We start from the raw sequence: 24,050 nt of genomic DNA, 5'->3' as shown, positions 1-24,050 counted from the left end.
GAAAAAATACAAATAGGTCTCTGAAGAATTTATTAAAACAAATAGGGATTTATCATTTAGTGACCAATAATGATGCTAAAGTGGCTGTAGTGGAAATGTTTAACAGGACTTTAAAATAAAAAATGTGGCATTATTTTACAGCACACAACACCTTGTACAATCATGCTGATACCAGACTTGATTACTATACAGGTCCTGGACCTGATGGGCTGCTGTGGAAGCAGACTGCTGAGCATGATGGACCTCTGGTCTGACCCAGCAGAGGCACTGCTTATGTTCTTATGTACTGTAGTGTCTGTGCGATCAGAGGAATTGGAGGGTATGCATATACCAGGTCTCTGTTCCATGGAATGAAAGAGCATCTTCTCCTAGTCTGTGTGAAGTGGCGAACTTTGAGCAATATAAGTCACAGTTCGTATCTGTTGGGGATTCGATGAGATCTATTACTGGATTTCCCCATTGAAGAAATAATTCTCTGAATAATAATATTCTTGAATGACCATTTCATGTGGTTGCATCTGCCGACTGAGTCTGTCTGCCAGATGATTGTCCTTCCCTGGTATGTAAACAGCCATTAGACCAGATAGAAGGCGAAGAACTAGAGACCATATTTTTATGGGTTTCATACATAACTGGTAGGAACCCATTCCCCCTTGTTTGTTCAGAGAGAACATGGTGGCTTGATTATCAGTTTTCATTTGAATCTGTTAGTGATGAAGCCTGTGGTGGAATATTTGAATGGCCAGCAGGACTGCTCACATCTTGAGAAAACTGATGCTTTGGTGATGTAATACAGGGTTCCATGTACCCTGTGTGCAATGCTATTTTAAATGAGCTCCCCACATCTGTGGTTAATACCATAATTTGTGGATGGGATGAAAAGGTACTCCTCTCTGGAGGTTGGTTGAATGATACCACCACTGAAGGGATTGAACAGAGGAGATTGAGAGGGGACATGATCGAAACATTCAAGGTACTGAAGGGGATAGACTTAGTAGATAAGGACAGGTTGTTCACCCTCTCCAAGGTAGGGAGAACGAGAGGGCACTCTAAAGTTGAAAGAGAATAGATTCCGTACAAACGTAAGTAAGTTCTTCTTCACCCAGAGAATGGTAGAAAACTGGAACGATCTTCTGGAGTCTGTCATAGGGGAAAACACCCTCCAGGGATTCAAGACAAAGTTACACAAGTTCCTGCTGAACAAGAACGTGCGCTGGTAGGGCTAGTCTCAGTTAGGGCGCTGGTCTTTGACCAGAGGGCTGCTGCGTGAGCAGACTGCTGGGCATGATGGACCACTGGTCTAACCCAGCAGTGGCAATTCTTATGTTCTTATGTTTTTTTTGGCGTTAGTTTGATTAGACTGGAAAGAGGTTGAATATATTGATCCCACATTATTTTCAGAAACCATTGTAGTGGTCTCAAATGGAGTCTGCACCAACAATGGAGACAGTGACTTCTGCACAAGTAACAGAAAAGTCCAATGGAAGAGAGCAGAGCGAGCCTGGTCTTCAAAAGCCACTTTAATAGCAATCAAGAACATAAGAATTTGCTTCCGCTGGGTCAGACCAAAGGTCCATCGCGCCCAGTAGTCCGCACCCGCGGCGGCCCATCAGGTCCATGACCTGTCAGGTTATCATGATTTAGCCCTATAGTCCCCTTGCTTTTATCTATACTCTTTCCATGCTGATATCTACCCCTTTCTGTATCCCTCAATCCTCCTATCCTTCAGGAATCCATCCAATCCTTCTTTGAATCCCCGTAGCATACTCTGCCCGACCACTTCCTCCGGGAGCGCGTTCCATGTGTCCACAACCCTCTGCGTGAAGAAGAACCTCCTGGCATTGGTTCTAAACTTGTCCCCTTCCAGTTTCTCAGAGTGCCCTCTTGTGTTTGTGGTCCCCCGTAGTTTGAAGAATCTATCCTTGTCTATCTTCTCCATGCCCTTCATGATCTTGAAAGTTTCTTTCATGTCACCCCTAAGCCTCCTCTTTTCCAGGGAGAAGAGCCCCAGCTTGTCCAGCCTGTCAGTGTATGAACAGTCCTCCATACCAATTATCATTTTCGTAGCTCTTCTCTGGACCTTCTCAAGTATCGCCATGTCTTTCTTGAGGTACGACGACCAATATTGGACGCAGTACTCCAGATGCGGGCGCACCATTGCATGATACAGTGGCATGATGTCTTCCTTCGTCCTGGTTGTAGATAAGGTGGTGAAGAACATGCATAAAACAATTGTCAATCATAAAAACATCTGGCAAATCATGGACTCGACATGGGCCGTGTTTCGGCTAAACTGCCTGCATCAGGAGTCCCTGATAGTTAGTAACAAACCAAATCTGAAAGCCAAATCCATAAGGATACTCTTGGCTTCTGGGAAGTTTGGTCTCTTTTCCTCTCTCTAGTGGAGCAAATCTTGACCCTGGAACAGGCTTTTGCCACTTTCTTTCTTGCATTCTGAACTACATGTACCACTGCCGCCATTTGACCTAATAAAACTAGAATTATTCTTTCTGTTACAAATTGATTTGGTTGAAGTCTGCCAATTAATGCTTGAATTTGACGGACATGATGATTGGAAAGGAATACTGTCATTGTTTGAGTATTGAATAGTGCCCTTATAAATTCCATCTGTTGAACCAGAACAGATTTTGATTTTTCTGGATGAATGAGAAATCCTGCAAGGTTACTGTCTGCTGCAACGCTAGCAAGTTTTCTTCTGGATTTAAGCTGAAATGAGCCAGTTGTTGAGATAAGGAAGCACACCGATTCCTTTTTTCCTTAGCTGGGTTACTGCTGTTATTACACACTTTGAGAAAACTCTGGGTGCAAAGAATAGGCCAAAGGGAAGCACTCTGTATTGGTAGTGAAGATTATTGCAGATAAACTGTAGATACTGTCTGTGAGACTGGCGTATCAGCATGTGGAGGTGTATGCATCTGAAGATCTAGAACTGATAGCCAAGTATGCTTTTGAAGCAGGATCGACAACTTCCAAAACTTTTCTCTCTGAATATGTCAATTTTAGTTTGCGGAGGTCTAGTATGGGACGAAAATCTCCTGTTCTCTTTGGGACTAAGAAATAGCTCAAATAGAATCCCGAGAATCTCATGTGTTGAGGCACTACCTTGATTGTGTTGATCTGAAGCAAGAGGCATACCTCACCTTTGAGTAGTTGACATTGAGCTCATGGCACTAACCTCTGGTGTGGCGGGAGGTAAGGAGGAGTTTTCTTGAAGTTGATCTTGTATCCCCATAATACTATTAAGGGTACCCATTTGTCTGAAGTGATGGTCTACCAAGCATTGCAGAAGCTTTGTAACCTGCCTCCTACTGGTATGTGGGGATCTGTTGAGCACAAGATAATGTTGTAATGCTTCTGAGTAACATTTAACCTTTTCATGGTCAAACATACCAGAGCTTTGAAGAATATTTTTCATTTCTTTGTCTAATCTATGAATCTTCCTGCTCTGGAGGATTTCTCAAGTTCTCGAGTTGTTGAGTAAGGAACAAGAACATTTTTTTTCAACGTGTTGCATTAGCAGTTTGTCATAAGCCCTGTTATCAAAGATAATGCAAAACTTAACAGCTTCGACGGCAACTCTAGTGGTTGGAACTTAAGCACATTTCTGGGCAGACTTCTACGGACTATGACCCAGAAATATCAATGTACAAAGACAATTTAATTTATTGTATATACTCGAATACAAACCAGGATTTATGGGCAAAAAAATTGGCCCAAAAATGGGAATACCAGTTTATATTTGGGCCAGCGCCCACCTGCCCCCTCCCAGACTTATTGCAGGCCTCCGCCTGGCTGCCAGGCTCTGCACCCTGTCCTTCCTCCCTGCCCTGTCCATCGTACCTCCTCTGCTGCTGGAATCCCTGGTGGTTCAGTGGTGTAGTGGGCGCAGGGAGGGGGCTGGGTTTAGTGCCTGAGATGGAAGGGAGGGAAGGGGGTAGGTGCAAAGCCTGACAGGGGAGGGCACTTAAATATTAAGCCGCCTGATTTATATTCGAGTCAACCATTTTTCCTCCTTTGGGGGAGGGGGGCGGAAATGGGAGTCTCGACTTATATTTGAGTATATACAATAATCATGAATTTGTAATGCATGTACCTATTGGGCAGAGTAGATGGACCATTCAAGTCTTTATCTGCTGTCATTTACTATATTACTATGTTACAAGGCCCAGCTCTGGTTTGCTGCACCTGCCCACACCAAAATGATAATGGTTTACCTCAGACAATTTTTTTCTGACTTTTTCTTTTATAGGAAAATCCTGAATTTGATTTACATTTTGATAAAGTATACAAATGGGTTGCCAGTAGCACAGTTGAAAAGAATACCTTCATTTCGTGTATCTGGAAACTGAACCAGAGATACCTGCGAAAGAAAATAGAGTTTACTAATGTTAGCTCCCAGCTTTTAGAAGGTAAGCAGTTATGCTTGGCATATAGAATGTGTTTATTTGAAAATTCTTGTGGTGCTTGTCGGCTAAAGGAAAAATCTTGCAATATAACAAGGTAAGACATTTACAAGGTAAATGTGCTGCATGCTTTGTAATCCATGCACTAGACTAGAGGATGTTTCTTTTTGTGAATGGGTTGTTCATTAAGGATTTCTTTTAAGGGTCTTCATGTCCTGTTTGTATGGAGATCGGGTAACGTATGCTGAATATGTGTTATGGCTGTGTTTCTTTGATGGTGTTTGTTTCCAGCAGATGTGCACTGCTTATAGAATTTGAAGTCTGTTCAGAGGTTGTTTGTTGGTAGTACTAGTAAGCATAAAGGGCCAGATTCTATAAACTGCACCTAGCAGCTAGGTACAACTTGTTAAAGTTGTCACTCAGCCACTTGGCACCTAGTAGCACCGAACTCAACTTAGGCACTGGAGGGCTTCATAATGCTAGGTGCCGGTATTTTAGGCTATGGTTTTCTTGACCTAATTTACCAATGCCTAAGGCAATCCACGCTCAAACTCCATCCCTAGCCATGCCTGCTTTTCAGTTAGGTGCATCTAGGTGCCTCAGTGTCGACCCCTACATTGCATCTATCTGAAAACTAATTTTTTTTTAAATTGGTATTTAATGGCAGTGTTCAATTAACATTGCTGTTTGAATTAGTTAAAAAGTTAAGTGCCTAGATCGGCTAGGCACAGTGATCTAGGTGCCTGAAGGTAGGTGCTTTTTACAGAATCCAGGCCAAAGTGTTTACAATCTAAAAATATTTGCAGAAGAGGAAAGGCAATTTAGAAATTCTTTTATTTTTGACCCACAAGTTTTCTCCTGCTCTTTTCGGCTATGGAGCAATTGGACTTCATTTAGAATGACTGACAGGTGGAAGGGGGGGTATCATGATACCTGTAAATCAAATACAAAAATGGGTGTATATAATAACTAGTCAAAACCAACCCCCCCTCCAACCCAGCACCAAAAATGCTAAATTTTTAACAATGAAGATGGGCCTCAGAGACCTTAGATTCAGGCAATGAACTGCTAGAAATGCTTGCAGGTTGATATCTCAATCATCGGCCCAAACTTCAATGAATGAACATTTTAAATAAACTTCAAACTTTTTATATATTTTTTTAGTTTTGTATTTCATGTATTTTATGTATTTTAAACTGATTTTACTTTAAATAAATAGATAAGAGATAGTGCGTAAATTCTCAAAAAGCACTTATCTTTGGAACTATTTCGTGTGAACAGCACTGCAGAGAGAAACCCAACGGGGCCTCCATTTCACCCTAATAGGCTTCGTCAGGGGATGAATAATGGCAGTACGGAGCACAGCTTCCTATATGGCTCAAAAGATTTCATTCAAACTGAATTTTCAAAGTGAAAGAATATAAGTATTTCTACTTTGAATATGTTTAATATTTTACGCCTGCACAAATTTTCAGAGTAAATTTATAATGAACATACTTGAATTTTCTGCATGCAAATGTAATCCCTTTCCTAACACCAGCCCCGAACACCTCCATTTAGTCTTGGTAAAATTACATACCTTCCCCCTAATTCTATAAAATTGAGCACCCAGTTTTATGTTTAGTGTTAAAAATTGAGCACACCCAGTTTATAGAATAAGCTCATGTGCGCACAACTGAATTTAATAACTGGCCTTAATTGCATTAACTACCAATTATTGACATTGATTGGCACCAGCTGGTAGTTGCATGTGCACCTGACCTTAACTGCCATGAAGGGGCATGGAGGGGTCAGGGATGTATTTGCAAGTTACATGTGCAGATTATAGAATATTAGGGGTTATGCACCTAACTGCCAACAGCTAGGTGTGAGCACTTATATCATCAGCCTTTGACATGGCAAAAGTGCTTGAATTTAAGGTTAGGTGCAAAACTGTGAACTTATACTAGTATTCTACAACAGCATTTCCCATGCAAAGCTTCCATTATAGAATTCATGCTTAGTGTGCATCATCCCGGTGCCTAAATTTCAGCACCATTATTGAATTTACCCCATAGAGGCTCTATGAGCATATTTTTACCCACATATAGAGTGGGCAGTTTTGTAGCAGCTTTTGTAGAGTGTGGCGCAGTGGTTAAAGCTACAGGCTCAGCACCCTGAGGTTGTGGGTTCAAACCCATGCTGCTCCTTGTGACCCTTGTGACCCCATTGCCCAAGGTACATTAGATAGATTGTGAGCCCACCGGGAGAAAAAGGGAAAAATGCTTGAGTACCTGAATAAATTCATGTAAATCGTTCTGAGCTCCCCTGGGAGAACGGTATAGAAAATTGAATAAATAAATTGTATTCTTAGGTCAAGCACTGTTTTACCTATGGAAATAACTTTGAAAACTACCCTCTAAATTAATAAGCCAAAAGAATGAATTTCATGGGCAAAGTATCCTCTGTAAACTAACCTTATATTTCTTAGGCTATACAGAACAAAATGATTTTATGCTGTAGATAGATAGTACATCACCTAGAATCCAATTTAAAGTACAGTTAACATTCTCTTCAGCTATGATTTTCTGAGAAATCATTCTTTGAGTGATTGACATCTGCTTTTTCAAAAACATAACCACACCAGACAGTCAGTATAAAAAAAACCCAGTCCTAGCATTTTGTCTTAAATTTTGCTTCAGTTCTTCTGCAGCTCAGGTTTCCCATGGCAGAAGACTCTACTTACAGACCTAAGGCAGAACAGTACATCAACTTGTCCTACTCTTTCCATTTGCATTAAACAATTAAGTATATTTTAATTGTTTTTACACAACAATCACTTAGAAAATCATGTCTAAGGAATACTGCCAACCTCTTAGGTCTTACTTTTTAAACAAGCCTTCAAAATATTCTGTGAACATGGTCCAAGAATGATTTTTGCCGATGCAGTGTGTTGATGATGTGGAGTTGCAGGAATTGATCATGGGACTGAGTGTATATTGATGCATTTCCTCTTTCTGTGATGTGAGGTGATCTCGGAGCTAGCTCAGTTTTCAGTGATGTTTGAGCATAATTTTTTTTGAGGATGGGATTGTATTCTCTATGTCTGCCTGAATCACATGCTCAGTCTTTGCTGATTAAACTGCTGCTAACGTGTCACTGTGGGAAGAGCCTGAATTCAGTGAATTATGATGTCCATCGCCATCAGTTACATTAAGAAACCTTGTGTAAAACCTGCAGAAGTGACACATCCTGGGTATTGCTCATGATATAATAAATTCAAATCTCGGATTTTACAGTTACAAAAAATAGGTGCAAATAAAATAACTTGTAGTAACGTCTTTATTTTCTCATTATCTTATTGGCTCTCTTAATAGTTTCCCAAGTCAACAGAATCTGGCGATGAAACATTTTCTCTCAGGATTGCCCTTGAAAATCTGTCATGAAAGAAATACAGGAGTGCCCTAAAAAATGATCAGTTTTAAAATATTAAGAATATAATGTATTTATGACCTAATTTAACAAAGATTTGTTCAAATTGGCACAGATGGAAGAATATCTTTGATAAATCAGGCTCAATGCAGTGCTATTGTCGTGGATGGTGAAACCTTTGAATCATTGAGATATTTAAAAAGTGCGCTTTAATCCTCTGTTGCTTACTTCCCTCTGCTCTCTTTCCACACTTCTTACTCTCCAGAACTTCCTAAAGTTGCAGAAGGTGGGTAGTTTCTCTTCTCCTCTGTAATTCAGAATGTATTTTTTTAAATCATCTTCAGCTTGCAAGTTGTTAATCATCTCCTTATGTCTGTTAAAGGAATCATCATAAATATTAAAGAATATCAGCTAAGTAACAGTGTGTTCCTTTTCATTCAAAATTATTTTAAAAAATAGTTCTCCTAGCTTCTAGCTTTTTTTTTTTTTTTTTGGGGGGGGGGCAGGCTAGTGATGATCTTCCCTTTTTATTTTTACTTGTGAAGAGATTGGTGTTAAGTTTTCAAAGCTCTGGCCTCACCGTGGGGGTCTTTTACTAAGGTGCGCTAGCTAAATGCTAATGCGTCCATAGAATGTAATGGACACGTTAGCATATAGGGATCCTTTTACAAAGGTGTAGTAGCGGTTTAACGTACGGAATACCGCTCGTTAAACCGCCTGCCGCGCACTCCATTGACGAGGCGTTAGGATTTTAGGCTGCCGCAGGGGTTAGCGCGTGATGAAATGTCTGACGTGCTAACCCCCGTAGCGCGCTTTGATAAAAGGAGCCCTTAGTGTAGGCTAATATTTAGCGGGTGCTAAATCGGCTAGTGCGCCTCGGTAAAAGGACCCACATGTTAATTCTGAGTAAATTGGTACACACTGCTTCAGAATCTGAAGATATCATGAACAGATCTCAAAGTCACAAAAAAGATATTTTTATGAATAGAATGTTAAAAGATAAGAAATACAAGGCCTAACTAGTCTGCCCAATTTTGTTTTTGTCCAGTGCCATTGCTCCCATAGGACTACTGGCTGTCCTTTCACTTGTTCACAACTAGGAATCCTCTCTGTCTCAAGCTTTCATGAATCCCATTATTGGTCTTTGCCACTTCTGCCACAGCCTTTCCTGGAATGAATAAATACAAGAAACTAGCTTACATTTGGTGAAATTTACTAGGGCAGTGTTCTCCCCAGAAATTTTTTCCAGCCGGGTGGCATGATAAAGGAGCCAGGTGGGGGCGGGACGGTGGTTAGAATAGGGTCATTAAATCCAGTGGCACACCTAGTATATATGACAGCCAGTGCTGATAATTTTTTTAATAACCCCCTCCTCTGTATAAAAAAGTTATTTTTAGTAATAATCTATGAGTCGCACAACAAGGGTGCACCTAGGGAAAGACAGCATCTTAAATACTGCAGTGAGCACTAGAACACCAACACAAGCATTGTAAAACTAAACAAGCCAGATCCTGCACCGTCAATTGATCCTGTACAGTCGATGCTAACAGAAAACCACGTCCTTTTCATATACAAAGAACACAGAAACACCCTCGCCCAATATGGAATAATCACAAACTAAAAATAGAAATATGTAGATAAAAGTTAAACTGAAATGCCAAGAAACCAGACTCTGCATACAATGCAACATCACAGAAACAGTGACACATGGCCCCTAATGCTGTGCAAAATATAAAGGCAGTAGATGCAAATTTGAAAAAAACTGATACATAACAATCGCCACTTTACAAATTAACAAATAGAAGTGAGAAATAAGAAAATACCATTTTATTGGACTAATCCATTTTTTCAATTAGCTTTCAGAGGCCAAATCTTTCTTCAAGACAGTACAGTATACTGCTGTTATGGTATCCTGTCCTGACCTGAGGAAAGGGGTTTAGTCCCAAAAAATTGCCTTATTTCCATTTCCTATTTATAAACTTTTATCAATACAGTTACAATAGTACTTGATTCTACGTAAAGCAACAAAAAAATTTTTCTACCTTTTGTCGTTCATGCTTCAATCATCTTCTCTTCGCTCTCTTCTTTCTATACAGCGTTTGTCCTCTCTCCCTTCCATGCAACATCTGCCCTCTCTCTTTGCCCGTTCCACCCAGCCTCTGCCCTCTCTCTCTTTACTCACCCCTTCCATCTACTGTCCACCCTCTCCCTGCCCCTTGTATCCACTGTTCACCCTCTCTGCCTTTTACATCCAATATCTACCCTCTCTCTCTCTTCCATACGGCATCTTCCCTCTTTTTATGTCCTTCAATAAACTGTATATCATGTGCCCTTTCTCTCCTTTGTACATGATTCATTTCAGTTTCACCTCCTCTCCATTTTTCTGTCTCCTTCCCCTCCCCTATACTCTGGCATCTCTCTTCTCCTTTCCTTCCTTCCTTCTCATTCCACCCCATGGTCTGGCATCTCTATCTCCTTCCCTTCTCTCCCATGTCTTTCCTCTCCTATCTCTCCCTCTCCCTCCTTGCTCTGGCATCTCCTCTCCTTCCTTTTCCTCTGGTCTGGCATTTGTCTCCTTAGTTTCCCTTCACTCTCCATGCCCTGTCATTTCTTTATTCTCCTTCCATCACCCCCTCCATTATCTGGCATCTCCTCTCCTTCCTTCCTTTCTCCTGGTCTGGCATCTGTCTCTCCCCCCCCCCCATATGCCTTGACATCTGTCCCTCCATGGTCTGGTATCTCCTTTCCTGTCCCTCCCATGGTCTTGGCATCTCTCTCCTTCCCTCTTTCTCCCCAATTGAGTGCTGCAGCAGCATTTCTCTTCCCCCCCTCCAATTGGCCACAGTGCAGCATTTATTCCCCCCCCCCCCGCAGTGCAGCATTTACAATTCGCTACAGACTAAGGCAGGAGATAGGGAAGCAACGAGGGAAGCTTTCAACTAGCTGCTCTTGCTTGCTTCGGGCCTTCCTCGCTGCCGGGTCCTGCCTTTGCGGAAACAGAAAGTAGGCAGGACCCGGCAGCGAGGAAGGCCCGAAGCAAGCAAGAGCAGCTAGTTGTAAGCTTCTCTCGTTACTTCCCTATCTCCTGCCTTAACCTGTAGTGAATTAAACCCATGCTCCAGGACTCTAAAGGTAACACTGCATGCCGGCTTCCTTTCTCTTCCCTCCCCCCCTCGTGACGTAACTTCTGGTTTCAGAGGGGAATAAGGGAAGCCGGCATGCACATTGTTACCTTTAGAACCCTAGAGCATGGATTCAAGTCGCTTCCTGGCGCTTTAAAAAGAAAAAAAGTCAGGCAGAAGTGAGAGTCAAACGTTGAACTTCCGGCGGTTCTTCAGGCTGTGTCGAGTCAGCCCGGGTAATCCCCAAGCCGGTGAAAGGGTGTTTTTTTTAAAAAAAAAAAATGTTTGAGCAGCGGCGGCAGCAGCAGGATTCGCGACCAAGATGACAGCCTGGCGGTCATCTAAATTAGCCGGGCAGAGCGCCCGGCTAAAAGGCTCTAGGGAGAACACTTTAGGGAGTTATTTTATCACCCTTCTCTCAGATCCAGTCACCTCTGTTGCATGGAGATCATGTTTCTCCTACAACTGCTTGCTTTCCTTTCTGGACAGCATGGAAAATGGCCTGTGCTACCAGATACCATGCTTAATTGCAGTCTGTCAAACCTTACTAAACCTTACTTAATTGTCTGTGTACTTACTAAAGCCGCAGCCAACTACTAGCCCACATGGCTGCCCTATCCATGTGTCTGAACTCTGCTCATTGCCAAGAGACAAACCCCACTGCTTGAGCATATCTATATACATGTATATATCGGCACTATATGTAGAGATATTACATTACATTAATGACTTCTATTCCGCCTCTACCTTGCAGTTCTAAGCAGATTACATCAAAAGATAACTGGACATTTCCAGGATGAGGGATACAATTAAAGACATTGGGCCTAATACATTAAGAAGATAGCTAGACGTTTCCAGGAAGATGAGTACAATTAAGAGCGTTAGGTCTGAAACAATTTTGAAGGGAGGATACTGGGAGGGGGAGAGAGGGGGGAAAGAAAAAGGGGTTAGTACATTTGGATGAATTTCTTAAATAGCAGGGTTTTGATTTCTTACAATTAAGCATTTGTATAACATATACCTAATGTATGCAGTGCTATACAGACACATAATGGATAGTTCCTGCTTCCTAGAACTTGAATTCAAGTAAAGACAGGAAAAAATGAAAGGCTTTGAATTAAGACAGCAAGACCATAAATGTGGATTAAAATAGGTGTCTATAAATAGAATTAAATAAAGGGTATTAATTTACCACCAAAAAATTTACCTCCCTCCCCTTTCACAAAAACATGCAAGAGGGTTTTAGCGCCATCCCGTGCTCCTGGCCAATCATAGAGTTCCTATGAGCATTGGAGCAGCGCAGAGCATTCAACATGCCATCCAGTGTTAAAAACTTCTTGTGGGTTTTGTAAGATGGGGGGGTTACATTTTTCTAGAGCAATATAGAAAGAAAAAGTAGAACCTAGAAACAGCCAGAGGATTTTAGATTCATATAGACTACAATGCTATTTTTAACCATTAAGCTGAATTATAGAAATCCATAGTGAACTAAAGAGTTATGTTCGCATGCACATGCATTAGTAGTAAATTTAGGAATTTGAGATCATATCCAGCATATCTGGTTTATTACTGAGGTTCATTCTTGTCATAGTATGTGCAAAACTAACACAGAATCCTTACAAAACCCCTAGAGGGGCATAATAAAAAAATATGTCTAAGTCCGTTTTGGGCCTAAGTCACTAGTCGCTCAAAGTCAGCAGTGTCTAAAGTCCATTCTCGAAAAAAACGTCCAAAATATTTTTTTCCCTGAGAATCGTTTTATTATATGTCCAGACCGCTAAGTCATCTATCTTTATACCCCATTCTCATCCAAACATTCGTCCAAGTAAAAATCGCCTAGAACAAGACCTTTTGGATGTGGGCGGGGCCAGCAAAGTGATGGACTGGACACTCAGACATGGCAACACAGTAGTGGGGCACCTTACAGGGCTCTGCTTCGAACTTCACAAAAAGGGTGCCACATAAACATCTCACCAGAACTCCCTTATAGGTCATGGTTAGCCCCAGACTACTTAAGCCATCTCTGTGCTGCTCTACTAGGCTTTCCTATGCCAGGTGCTGATGTTCTGGAGGCAGGTATGTACGATTTTATTCTGAGTTTTATGGTGTTGTGGGGGGTCAATGATCACTGGGGCAGATTGTGGGGGTCTGTACTTTGTGTCTGCAGTGATTATCTTGTCACTTTGGATACCTTCTGGGCACTTAGAACTGTTTTTATATTGCCTAAGTCACAACATACAAGTTCCGTCTAGGCAGTCTTGTTAAACTTTCGGTTATACTTGCAGTACGACTAAGTCTAGGTCAGCCCACGTCCCGCCCAAATCCCGCCCTCACCACTCCTCCTAAAATGCCATTTTCAGCTCTGGGCGTACAGCAGCACTGAAAAGGGCTAAGCTGTTTTTAGATATATCTAAAACCCGTTTCGATTATCAGCACTTGGATGACTTGCCTTTTTGATCGTACAAGTGCTGTTTTAGGCGAGATTTTGGACGTATTTTCATTTTGATTATGAGCCCCTTAATCTTCCTTAAATTTCCCAACAGAGGCCTTTGTTTTGCAAAAGCCTTTACTGTTTCAGGACAAAGTTAAGATAATCACGGTTTAATAACTTACCATTGTCTTCTGTATTAGCCAAGTTTTTGCGAGGGTTCTGTGTTACTTTCTTTGCTCTTCCTCATTGTTCAATTGCATGTAGTTGTGCAAAACTAACAGACACTAACTCATGAGCCATCCCATAAGCCACTTTTCCTTTTCAGTGGTGCACTGGTAAGAGTAAGTTGGTAACATGTATCGCAAACATTCAAGACAAAGGAATATTGCCAAAAGCAAGGAAAAACAGATTCTTGCATTGAATTTCTGGCCAACCAAAACTTGTGGTTTTCTAACTAGTAAGGACTTGTATTTTATCAGCTAGTCATGTTTCCCCCACTGCATTCAGAATTTTTACTGTGCTGCTTTGTGTTATCAGTTCCTTGTTTCAAGTTGTATGTGGTAATATTGATAAATAGATTTTGTAGGCAAGCTCAAACAATGCATGTTACAGTGGACCTAACAGCAGGAAAAATATAAAACCTCTTAAAAATAAAATTATGAAAATCCACTAATAAAATTCCCATTACAACCTGGCCCACCCTCGGTCCCATTAACAAACGAAACAGATATCTTTTGGTATTTAGGGAATCCACAGAATCAAAACCCAGAAAAATGTCAACAATATTCTAGGAAAGCAAATCCAACCTATAAACTATCTCCTTGTAAATTAGGATAAAACTTGTACTTGAAAACTTGCACTATAGAATAACCAGGGTAAATTATAACCAGTAAATTGTATATGTCTAGCTAGAAAAAACGTATATTGGAAACATGTACTGAAATTATGGCTAATCTAGTGTAAATTGTAACCTGTTAACTCTATACTAAGTATATTAAACCTGTAACCTGTTCTGGGCTCTTTGGGGACAACGGGATAGAAATTGAAATAAATAAATAATAGGGAGCTGTACAGAGAAGAATTTTCAGTTTTTGGATCTTTATTCCCCCAATTTTCATATAATTCTTTCTTACTTTTTTGTTTCACACATTTGTTTTAAGAAACACACATAGGTTGACTTAAGTTATGTTCATCTCATCACAAAAACCATCCAATAAAAAAGCAAACCATGATGAGGACAAAATTCAAAATTAGTCAAACCACAATAGTCAGACTTAAAGATGGAGAAAAGATCTTCATGGCATCGGGGATATAGACAGCATTTGATATCCCACAGATTAACCTGTTTCAACTAAAATGTTGAAACAAGAAAACACATCCCAGGTCAGAAAAACTCCATCAGTTCTATTAACTTGTTTTAAATTTTTCAAAACACCATATTTCATGAGTAGCAAAATACACAGGACAAAAAACTAATCCGTCTGGGGTCCATTGCATCATGGTGCTGAACAGAGGGTAGCAGAGCTCTAAAGCTTGGAGCATGCACAAAAATCTTCACGGTCAGTGACCACCTCTGCATTTAGATTAGCCAACTCCACAGAAAGAGATTCCCAACAGGTCCCCCGTTTCGCCATAGCTTCATCAGGGAAATTGCTCAGCCAAGCTAAAGTCTTTAGTAAAGGTGCATACAGGTATCGCCTCTTCCTTCTTCATAGATTAATGTGTGTTAAAAATCAATTTAACAATAATACATCTTTAGAAGTCCGCTAATGAGTCGAATACACACTAACAAATCCCTAACTCTCTATATTTGTTATATGTGTGTATTTAAGCATTTCTATTCCACCTACATTCTAAGTGGATCACATCTAAAACGCATTAAAACATTGTCCAGAGGTGTAGCAAAGCAATTTAGCACATGGGTAGAGGAAGCATACTTGTTCCTCAACTGTGATCCTTGCTCCACGTCCCTCAGGTCTCCTCTATTGTGATTCTTTTTTATTCTTGCTTCATCTCTTTCCTTGCTGAATGGTAGAAGAATGATGACACTCCTCCTAGCAATTCATCTATTGCCAGTTTACACTTGTATTACAGTTATTTTTTCTCCCAAAGGTGTTTATGTCCCCTGAACAGCTTCCCCTCTTGCCCATCCATTGTTTAAGCCTTGTTATTGCCATAGTGAACTGAGATGGATTTGTGGACTTAAATAAAACAAGAGTAGTCAAGAAGACTAGCTCAGACAGACATCCTACAGAAAAGGAAAGGATTTTTCTTTTAATTAACTAATTGTGACTGTCTCTGGGTAACTAAAGCAGCAGATCCTAAATATTGAGTTTGGCCAATTTTTTTTGTCATGGGTCCATGAGAAGTTGCAAAAGTTACATGTTTGAACTTCAGCAACTTTTTAAAATATTTTTTTGCATATAAAAATATGGGTTTTGGACTATTATTTATAAAATGTTTGCTCTTACTGAAATCATTAAACCTAATTTTCTGTTTCTGGTGGCTTTAGTCACCTTTTCCCAGAGGTGGTCACAGTTGATTAATTAAGCATCACAGAAATGACAAACACATTAGAAAAGACATTAATTGACAATAAAATATGAAATGATTCACTTGCTAGGTATCATCTACAATTGGCTAATGACTTAGATTTGTGCCACTGAAATCCCGTTTGGTATCTGTAGAAAAATGTTTTAGAACCCAGGTTTCAGAGGGAGCACTGACAGTGCATGCTCAATCATTTTTAATAGCCTGCTCGTATATTCATCCATTCTGTTTTCAGTTTTCATTCGTAGTGTATAATTCATCGGACTTTGAGTAGCTTAATTTGTTTGCACTTTTTTGTAACCTAGAAAATAGACTTAATGTAATCATATTCCCCTGTTAAAGAGTCTGTTCCAAGTGGTGAAAACCAAAGTGTGGCAGGAGGAGATGAAGAGGTTGTGGATGAGTACCAAGAACTGAATGCCAGGGAGGAGCAGGACATCGAAATAATGATGGAAGGCTGTGAATATGCCATCTCTAATGCTGAAGCTTTTGCAGAGAAGTTATCCAGAGAGCTTCAAGTGCTGGATGGGGTATGTATTCTTCAAGGGAGCTACCAGAATAGCGTGATATTCCACACAAGAAGCTTGTAGCACATTTTCAGACTGATTGAACCTGATCTGTAACTTCTGCAGACTTCCTCTGGGGTTATTTCTATAACTTGGCACTTCGATTTAAAGGCCATAATGGAGTTCGCTTTAATTGCATCTGGGTGCACCTAAGCCATTCCTGAACACTAGAATAAAGCTGCTTTGGAATGCTGAAATATAGGGGCAACACTTGAAACAGGTCAGTGCAACAGGCTGACAAATCCGTGGCTCTGCTGATGTAATTATGTGCCAAGCAACTTAGGCATGTAGGTTATAGAATATCCCTAGTATTTATGCACGTAACTGCTGATCATTGGCACCAGTAATGCACTTAAGTGCTTGTATTCTAAAACATATGTGCATAATTGGCACTTTATTTTAAGTACCAATGTAAAGAATTACCCTTCATGTCATTTTAAGGCAAGTTATGTGAAGGAATAACCTAATGGTTACAGCACCAGGCTGAGAAATGGAAGCTAGGGTTCAAACCCCACCAGTGCTCCTTTATGTTATTACACCTTTCTTTGCCTTGGGTGCAAACTTGGGGACCCTTTTACTAAAGTGTGCTGAAATCTGGGCTTAACACATTCTGACATGGGACTTTTTCATACCCTAAGCCCAGATATAACACAGCACAGTATAATGCTTAAAAAAAAAAAAAATTCAGATTGGGCCCTAATGTTCGTATTAGCGTGTGGTACCTGTAAAAAGTTAACATGGGAGCCCTTACCCTCTCCTGTTTAGGAGGCGATATGTGTTCCTGGGCATTAGCATTAGCAGTTAGTCCGTGCTGTTATGAATGTGCCAGCTGGTTAACACTTCTATTCTTTGCTGATGGTACGAATCTCCAAAAATATTTTTAAAATTAGTGCAAGCTAATGGGTAAAATATCACAAAATGCCATTAATGTGTTTTGTTTTTCCTGCGCTAAACATGGGCTTAAAGCTCTTTAGTAATAGGTCCTCTTAGATTGCAAGTTTTCTGAAGGATGAGTGTAATATACTTTCAACTATTATTGAAAAGATATAAGCTAAATTAACAAAAACAAATAAAATTGTTACACTACTTTGTCCTGTTACAGCCTAGATTTAATTAGGAAATGTAGAAAGCTGTTTATTTGATCCAAAATGTTACAGGATCCTATTTAGTGTTCTGGTTGGATGCATAATAATTCATTGTTTGTTCTGTAGGCAAACATCCAGTCAATAATGGCTTCTGAGAAACAGGTGAATATCCTCATGCAGCTGTTGGATGAGGCCCTGAAGGAAGTAGATCAGATCGAGCTGAAGCTGAGCAGCTATGAGGAAATGTTACAGAGTGTAAAAGAGCAGATGGATCAGATCTCTGAAAGCAATCATCTCATCCAGCTTAGTAATACAAATAATAGCAGACTACTTTCAGAGATTGAATTCCTTGTTGTAAGTATGACAACAAAGACACTGTACCAGGAGAGAATATTTTAAATCACCAAGTAGAAAACCTTTATTTAAAGCATTGAATTTAATTCTGGTTTTCCATTGTTACGTAACTATATAAAAGTGATTCTTAGTGGCTGATATAGCAATAAAAATGTGTGACTTATAACTAACAGAGACTTTATCTTTAGTTTGTCTTCCGATGCAGCACAACAAGGCCAGAAGGAAACTACAGGTACAAAAGTTTTAAAAGATCTAGGGTCCATCTTACAAAGCCATGGTAGCAATTCTCATGCGGCAAATGCAACATAGCCCATTCAGATCCTATGGGCTGTGTCGCATTCGCTGCACCAGGATTCAGTTCTGATGCATAAACAAACACTTTTCATATAAACCTTGGAACAAAACTAAAGTGTTTGTTTATTCATCAGATCTTTTAAAACTTTTGTATATAAAGTTATCCCAGCAGCATATTCTCACATATGGGTGACATCACCAATGGAGCCCAGTATGGACAGTATGAAAAGTGTTGCTTTAAGGTTTAAGAAACTTTGCGACTGCCCGCACCGTGCCTGCATGAATATCTTTCCATCTGATGAACCATCAGTGCTGGTGCAGTCTTTCCAGCAGAAGCTTGACGAATTCTTCCACAGGGAGATTGCCATTGTTGTTAATTTGCATTGTATGTGTCTCCTGCAATCAACTCCCTTGAGGCTCCATGGTACCGATACCATCGATCCATTGCAGCAACGAAATACTGCTCAAGAATCTCTTCCAAGGTGTCGTTCTCTTATCTCCCGACGCCGATATCCCTCCAGGGATGAATCTTCTGCAAGTTATACATCTTTTAAATGATCTTCTTTGAGGCATCAAATGGCTACTGCACAGTGTATGACCTCCTCTTCCATGGATCATTCCAAATCAAGACATCAGAGTTCCTCATCGCGATGACCATCTGTTTTGAAGCGAAAGAGGGATCTTCTTCAGGACTCCTCATTGGACCGGTACCAGAAGCGTCACAGGGCTTCTTGTAGATGTCCTTTTCCAGAGGTTTTTTCTGATTCCACTGACTCAGAGTATGGGGTTTCTTTTTCTGAACCTGAGTCTTTTGACCCCACACTTCTCACTAACAGTTCCCTGTCCGAGGGACTTGCCTTTGCTGCCTACATTAATCAGCTCTGCAAAGACTTGCATTTCTGGATATTTTACATTTTCAAGAACCTCCTCATGAATTCTACAAGTTGTCATTTCATGACCTGTTCAAACAGATTCTATTCAAGAATTCACAACGCGTTCAAACAGATTCGATTCAAGAATTCCTCTGGCAATGGATTCCAGAACCTCTGGCAATGCATTCCAGAGCTTAACTATTCTCTGAGTGAAAAAAAATTTCCTCCTGTTTGTTTTAAAAGTATTTCCCTGTAATTTCATAGAGTGTCCCCTAGTCCTTGTAATTTTTGATGGAGTGAAAAATCAATCCACTTGTACCCATTCTACTCCTCTCAGGATTTTGTAGACTTCAGTCATATCTCCCCTCAGCCATCTCTTTTCCAAGCTGAAGAGCTCTAACCTTTTTAGTCTTTCCTCATACGAGAGGAGTTCCATCCCCTTTATCATCTTTGTTGCTCTTCTTTGAACCTTTTCTAGTGCCGCTATATCTTTCTTGAGATAAGGAGACCAGAATTGAGTGCAGTACTCCAGATGAGGTTGCACCATGGAGTGATACAGGGGCATTATAATATTCTTAGTCTTGTTAACCATCCCTTTTTTAATAATTCCTAGCATCTTGTTTGCTTTTTTGGCCGCCGCCACACATTGGGCAGAGGGTTTCATCGAATTGTCTACAATGACACCCAGATCCTTTTCTTGAGCGCTAACCCCCAAGGTAGACCCTAGCATCTGTTAAATATGATTTGGGTTATTCTTCCAATGTGTATCACTTGGCATTTGTCCACATTAAATTTCATCTATCACTTGGACGTTCAGTCTTCCAATTTCCTAAGGTCTGCCTGCAATTTTTCACAATCCGCTTGAGTTTTAACAACTTTGACAGTTTAGTGTCATCTGCAAATTTAATCACCTCACTCGTCGTTCCAATTTCCAGATCATTTATAAATAAGCTAAATAGCACCGGTCCCAGTACAGATTCTTGCGGCACTTTACTGTTTACTCTCCTACATTGAGAAAAATGAACATTTAACCCTTCTCTCTGTTTTCTATCTTATAACCAATTCCTAATCCAAAACTGACTTTTACCACCTATCCCAAGACTCTTTAATTTTCTCAGGAGCCTCTCATGAGAACTTTATCAAAAGCTTTCTGAAAATCTGGATACACTGCATCAACCGGTTCACCTTTATCCACATGTTTATTCACACCTTCAAAGAAGTCAAGCAAATTGGTGAGGTAAGATCTCTCTCAGCTGAACACATGCTGACTCTGTCTTATTAAATCATAAATCATGTTTGTCTGTGTGTTCCACAATTGTATTTTTTATAATTGTTTCCACCATTTTGCCAGCAGGCATACCTCAATCACAGGTCAGAGAAAAACTCCACTCAGCATAATTATTTGAAAACAGCATATCCATAAACTTTAGGAATAACACTCTTTCAAAAATCTCTTCTTACATAAAAATCCGGGAGGGAGTGGGCATCTCTCTCACTGCCGAGTGGGTGTCTGGGGGGGGGGGTTGCTTGGTTGCAGGTGGGAGTGGGCATCTCCCCCGCTGCTGGGGGGAGGGGGTGTTGGGGGTTGGTTTGCTTGGCGGCAGGAGGGAGTGGGCATCGTTCTTGCTGTTGGGAGGGTTTGCTTTACGGCAGTGGTAGAAAGGAGTCAGCATTCCTCCCGCTGCCTTGGGGAAGGGGTTGTTTGACGACAGCAGCGGGAAGGAGTGGGCATCCCTCTTGCCGATCTTCCATTTGGGATCTATTTTTAATTTTTTTTATTTGTGTGTTTTTTCTGCACATGCGCCGATTGCTATCACCAGCAATTGGCATCTGCATATTTAGCGACCCTCATTTGCATGCACAATTTTTTAAGAATTACTTGCCTTTTTGAAATTGATATAATAGCGTCTGCGACAGTCTTCAACTACCTTGGTTTGTCCCTGTCGAAGGTTTATATTGGGCAGGCATCAAGGCAGTTGAAGACTCGAGTAACTGAGCAAAGACACTGTGTGGCATCTAGAAAAATGGTGGAGCCATTAGTTGAGCATTGTGAAGAGAAAGAGCATATTTTTTCAACATTTAGATGTGTGACATTGGAAAAGTTACCCATTAATGAAGGTTGGGGTGACAGGACCCAGTTGAGGAGATGTGAGCAGCGCTGAATATTTAAATTGCAGACTATTATGCCTAAGAGACTAAACCTTGCCATTGAACCTATAATTGGTGGTTTCTTCCCCCTCTGAGGCTGATAGGTGGTGCTGTTATGCCTGACTAAAAAAAACCCGCTATGACGTTTGATTGAGAGATTGGTTATGCAAGAGATGTACGTCATGACATTTTTCAAAGAAATGAAGGCATCCTGCATGTGAATTGCCATTGTGAAGCAGCTGTTTTTTGGAGTTGTTCTCTTCGAATGTCCCCTGATGATACATTAAGTGAAACAGGGTATGCCTGTTGGGACTAACAGTTTGCGGGGACTGAACAGCAGTGGTGAAAGGAGCGGCAGACTTGATCGTTTGGACATTTCACAGGTTCCTGACAATGCTGGAATAGTGATCGTGGCTTCTGAAAGAAAAGCTACCGAACGTTTGATCATCAGCAGTTAAGTAATGAATGTAACTGAGATGACTGCATTTAATATTTTTGATTAGTGCAATTTTTGTTTCAGAATATTGAATAGGACTGTGGATTTACCTGTTGTCAACAGTTTGGAGAAGTCTGCCAAGTATTACTCTTTATGCATCAGCCTCATATTTGCGAATGTGTGTTTTTTGATTCCGCCTTTTTTTGTGAGATTTATTTTTTGTGAGATTTTGTGGATATATTGTTTGCACATAATTATGCCGAGTGGAGTTTTTTCTGATACTTGTGATTGAGGTGTGCCTGCTGGATCATTTAGCATGAGCTTAAATTTGGTAGAGCACTGTTCCTACTGAGGTCTTTTCCTCCACTTTTTGAAAAATTTGTGCAACAGATTTATCCACTTCTTTAGATGAGAGTAGAGTTTTTGTATTTTGTTGGTATTGTGCCTGTTGTTTCCCTATTATATTTTTCTTATGATAAGGGTAGTTGAAATCACCCATAATTGTGTTACCAAGTTTGTTGGCCTCCCTAATTTCTGATAACATTTCAGCATCTGTCTCTTTTTCCTAGTCAGGCAAATGGTAGTACACTCCTATCACTATCCTTTTACCCCTTACACATGGAATTTCTACCAATAAGGATTCTAAGGTGTGTTTCTGCTCCTGTAGAATTTTCAGTCCATTTGATTCAAGGCCCTCCTTAACATATAATGCTACACCTCCACCAATTTGATCCACCCTATCACTGCAATATAGTTTGTACACCAGTATGATAGTGTCCCATTGGTTATCTTCCTTCTACCATATCTCAGAGATGCCTATTTTCATTTAGTGCGATATATTCTAACTCTCCCATCTTGTTTCTTAGGCTTCTGGCATTTGCATACAGACATTTCAAACAATGTTTGTCATATCTATTTACAATTTGCTCAGCAGTTGGCATGGATAATATGCAATCTTTAAAATCAGCCTGCTCTATATTTGAGGAAAACTAGTCTATTATGGCCTTTTTTGCAATCTCACTATTGTGATGATCTGTCTTCCCTTTTATGATGATATCTTTGTGATGATATCTTTTACCTTGTCCCAAACCATGATCTTTTGATTGACTGTTGGCCTTCCCCCAGTTTCTAGTTTAAAAGCAACTCTGTCTCTATTTTAAATGTTGACGTCAGCAGCCTGGTTCCACCCTGGTTAAGTTGAATCCCATCTTTGCAGAATAGGCTCCCTTTTCCCCAGTATGTCACCCAGCTTTTATCAAATCTAAAACCCTACTCCCTGCACCATTGCCTCATCTACGCATTGAGACTCAGGAGCTCTGCCTTTCTCTTGAGTCCTGCGCATGGAAGAGGGAGCACATCTCAAAATGGTTCCCTGGAGGTTTTGGATTTTAGCTTCCTACATAAGAGCCTAAATTTGGCTTCCAGAATCTCCCTACCGCATTTCCCTATTTTATTGGTACCCACATGTACTAAGACAGCAGGTTCCTCACCAGCACTGTCTAAAATCTTATCTAGGTGATGCGTGAGGTCCGCTACTTTTGCACAAGGCAGGCACGTGACCAAGCGATCCTCATGTCCACCAGCTACAGTATCTATATGCTTAATGATCGAATCTCCCATTATAACAGCGTCCTAACTCTTCCCTTCTGGGCAGAAGCCCCTGGAGACACATCCTTGGTGTGAGAGGACATTGTATAAATAGGATGATGCTGTTCTTTAAGAAGACCTCCCGCCTCCTAGGCAGCACAGAGGCTGCCAAACTGGAGGTGGGAATTTTCTACAACGTAAACTACTGAAGAGGTATAAGAAGATAGTTCGTGGGATTGTTTGGAGACAATCTCAAATATAAACAAAAATCCCACTGCAGGGAATTATCAAGAGAATGGAAGATAATGGAGGATTATGGGTCTCAGAAACCAACCTGGCTCCGGAATGAAATCCAATACTGGGTTTCAATGGTTAAGAATTTCCATCACTGACCCTCTAGCCTCCTCCTCCTATTTTTGTAGTTTTTTCAAACAATAATGTTATATTTTTATGTTATCAATCAAAATTTACTTATCTTAAAATAGCAGAGTTGCGGACAAGCCCAACAGGGATCCGTTTTGCCAATTAATGGCTTTTTCAAGGGTTCTCAGGACGCTCTGCCAATTTAGTATGCTTCCCACCTTACTTAGGGCCGGTATACTACTAAATGCAGGTTGGTTTCTGAGACCGATAATCCTCCATTCTCTTGATAATTCCCTGCAGTGGAATTTTTGTGTATAATTTTATACAACGTCCCTGTAGGTCTCATCTATGTACGTCGCTGTCTCCATCAGCTCTTCCAAGTCTGGTACTCTAGCCTTAAGAAATCG

General features: G+C 40.5%; 1 protein-coding gene across 9 annotated transcripts in view; it reads left to right on the top strand.

The window, feature by feature from the left end:
* Positions 1-24,050, top strand: part of EXOC1 (exocyst complex component 1) — a 119,851-nt gene that overhangs the window by 8,015 nt on the left and 87,786 nt on the right. For all 9 annotated transcript variants that reach the window (XM_033944889.1, XM_033944880.1, XM_033944869.1 and 6 more), the window contains exons 4-6: positions 4,271-4,430; positions 16,281-16,468; positions 17,716-17,943. In XM_033944889.1, coding sequence (XP_033800780.1) covers positions 4,271-4,430; positions 16,281-16,468; positions 17,716-17,943 — 576 coding nt within the window. The remainder of the gene's footprint in view (positions 1-4,270; positions 4,431-16,280; positions 16,469-17,715; positions 17,944-24,050) is intronic.

The sequence above is a fragment of the Geotrypetes seraphini genome, chromosome 1 (genome assembly GCF_902459505.1).
Source record: "Geotrypetes seraphini chromosome 1, aGeoSer1.1, whole genome shotgun sequence".
In the NCBI taxonomy this organism is placed as follows: domain Eukaryota; kingdom Metazoa; phylum Chordata; class Amphibia; order Gymnophiona; family Dermophiidae; genus Geotrypetes; species Geotrypetes seraphini.
Note: the sequence above shows the minus strand (reverse complement) of the source record. Positions and strands in the feature narration are given on the sequence as shown.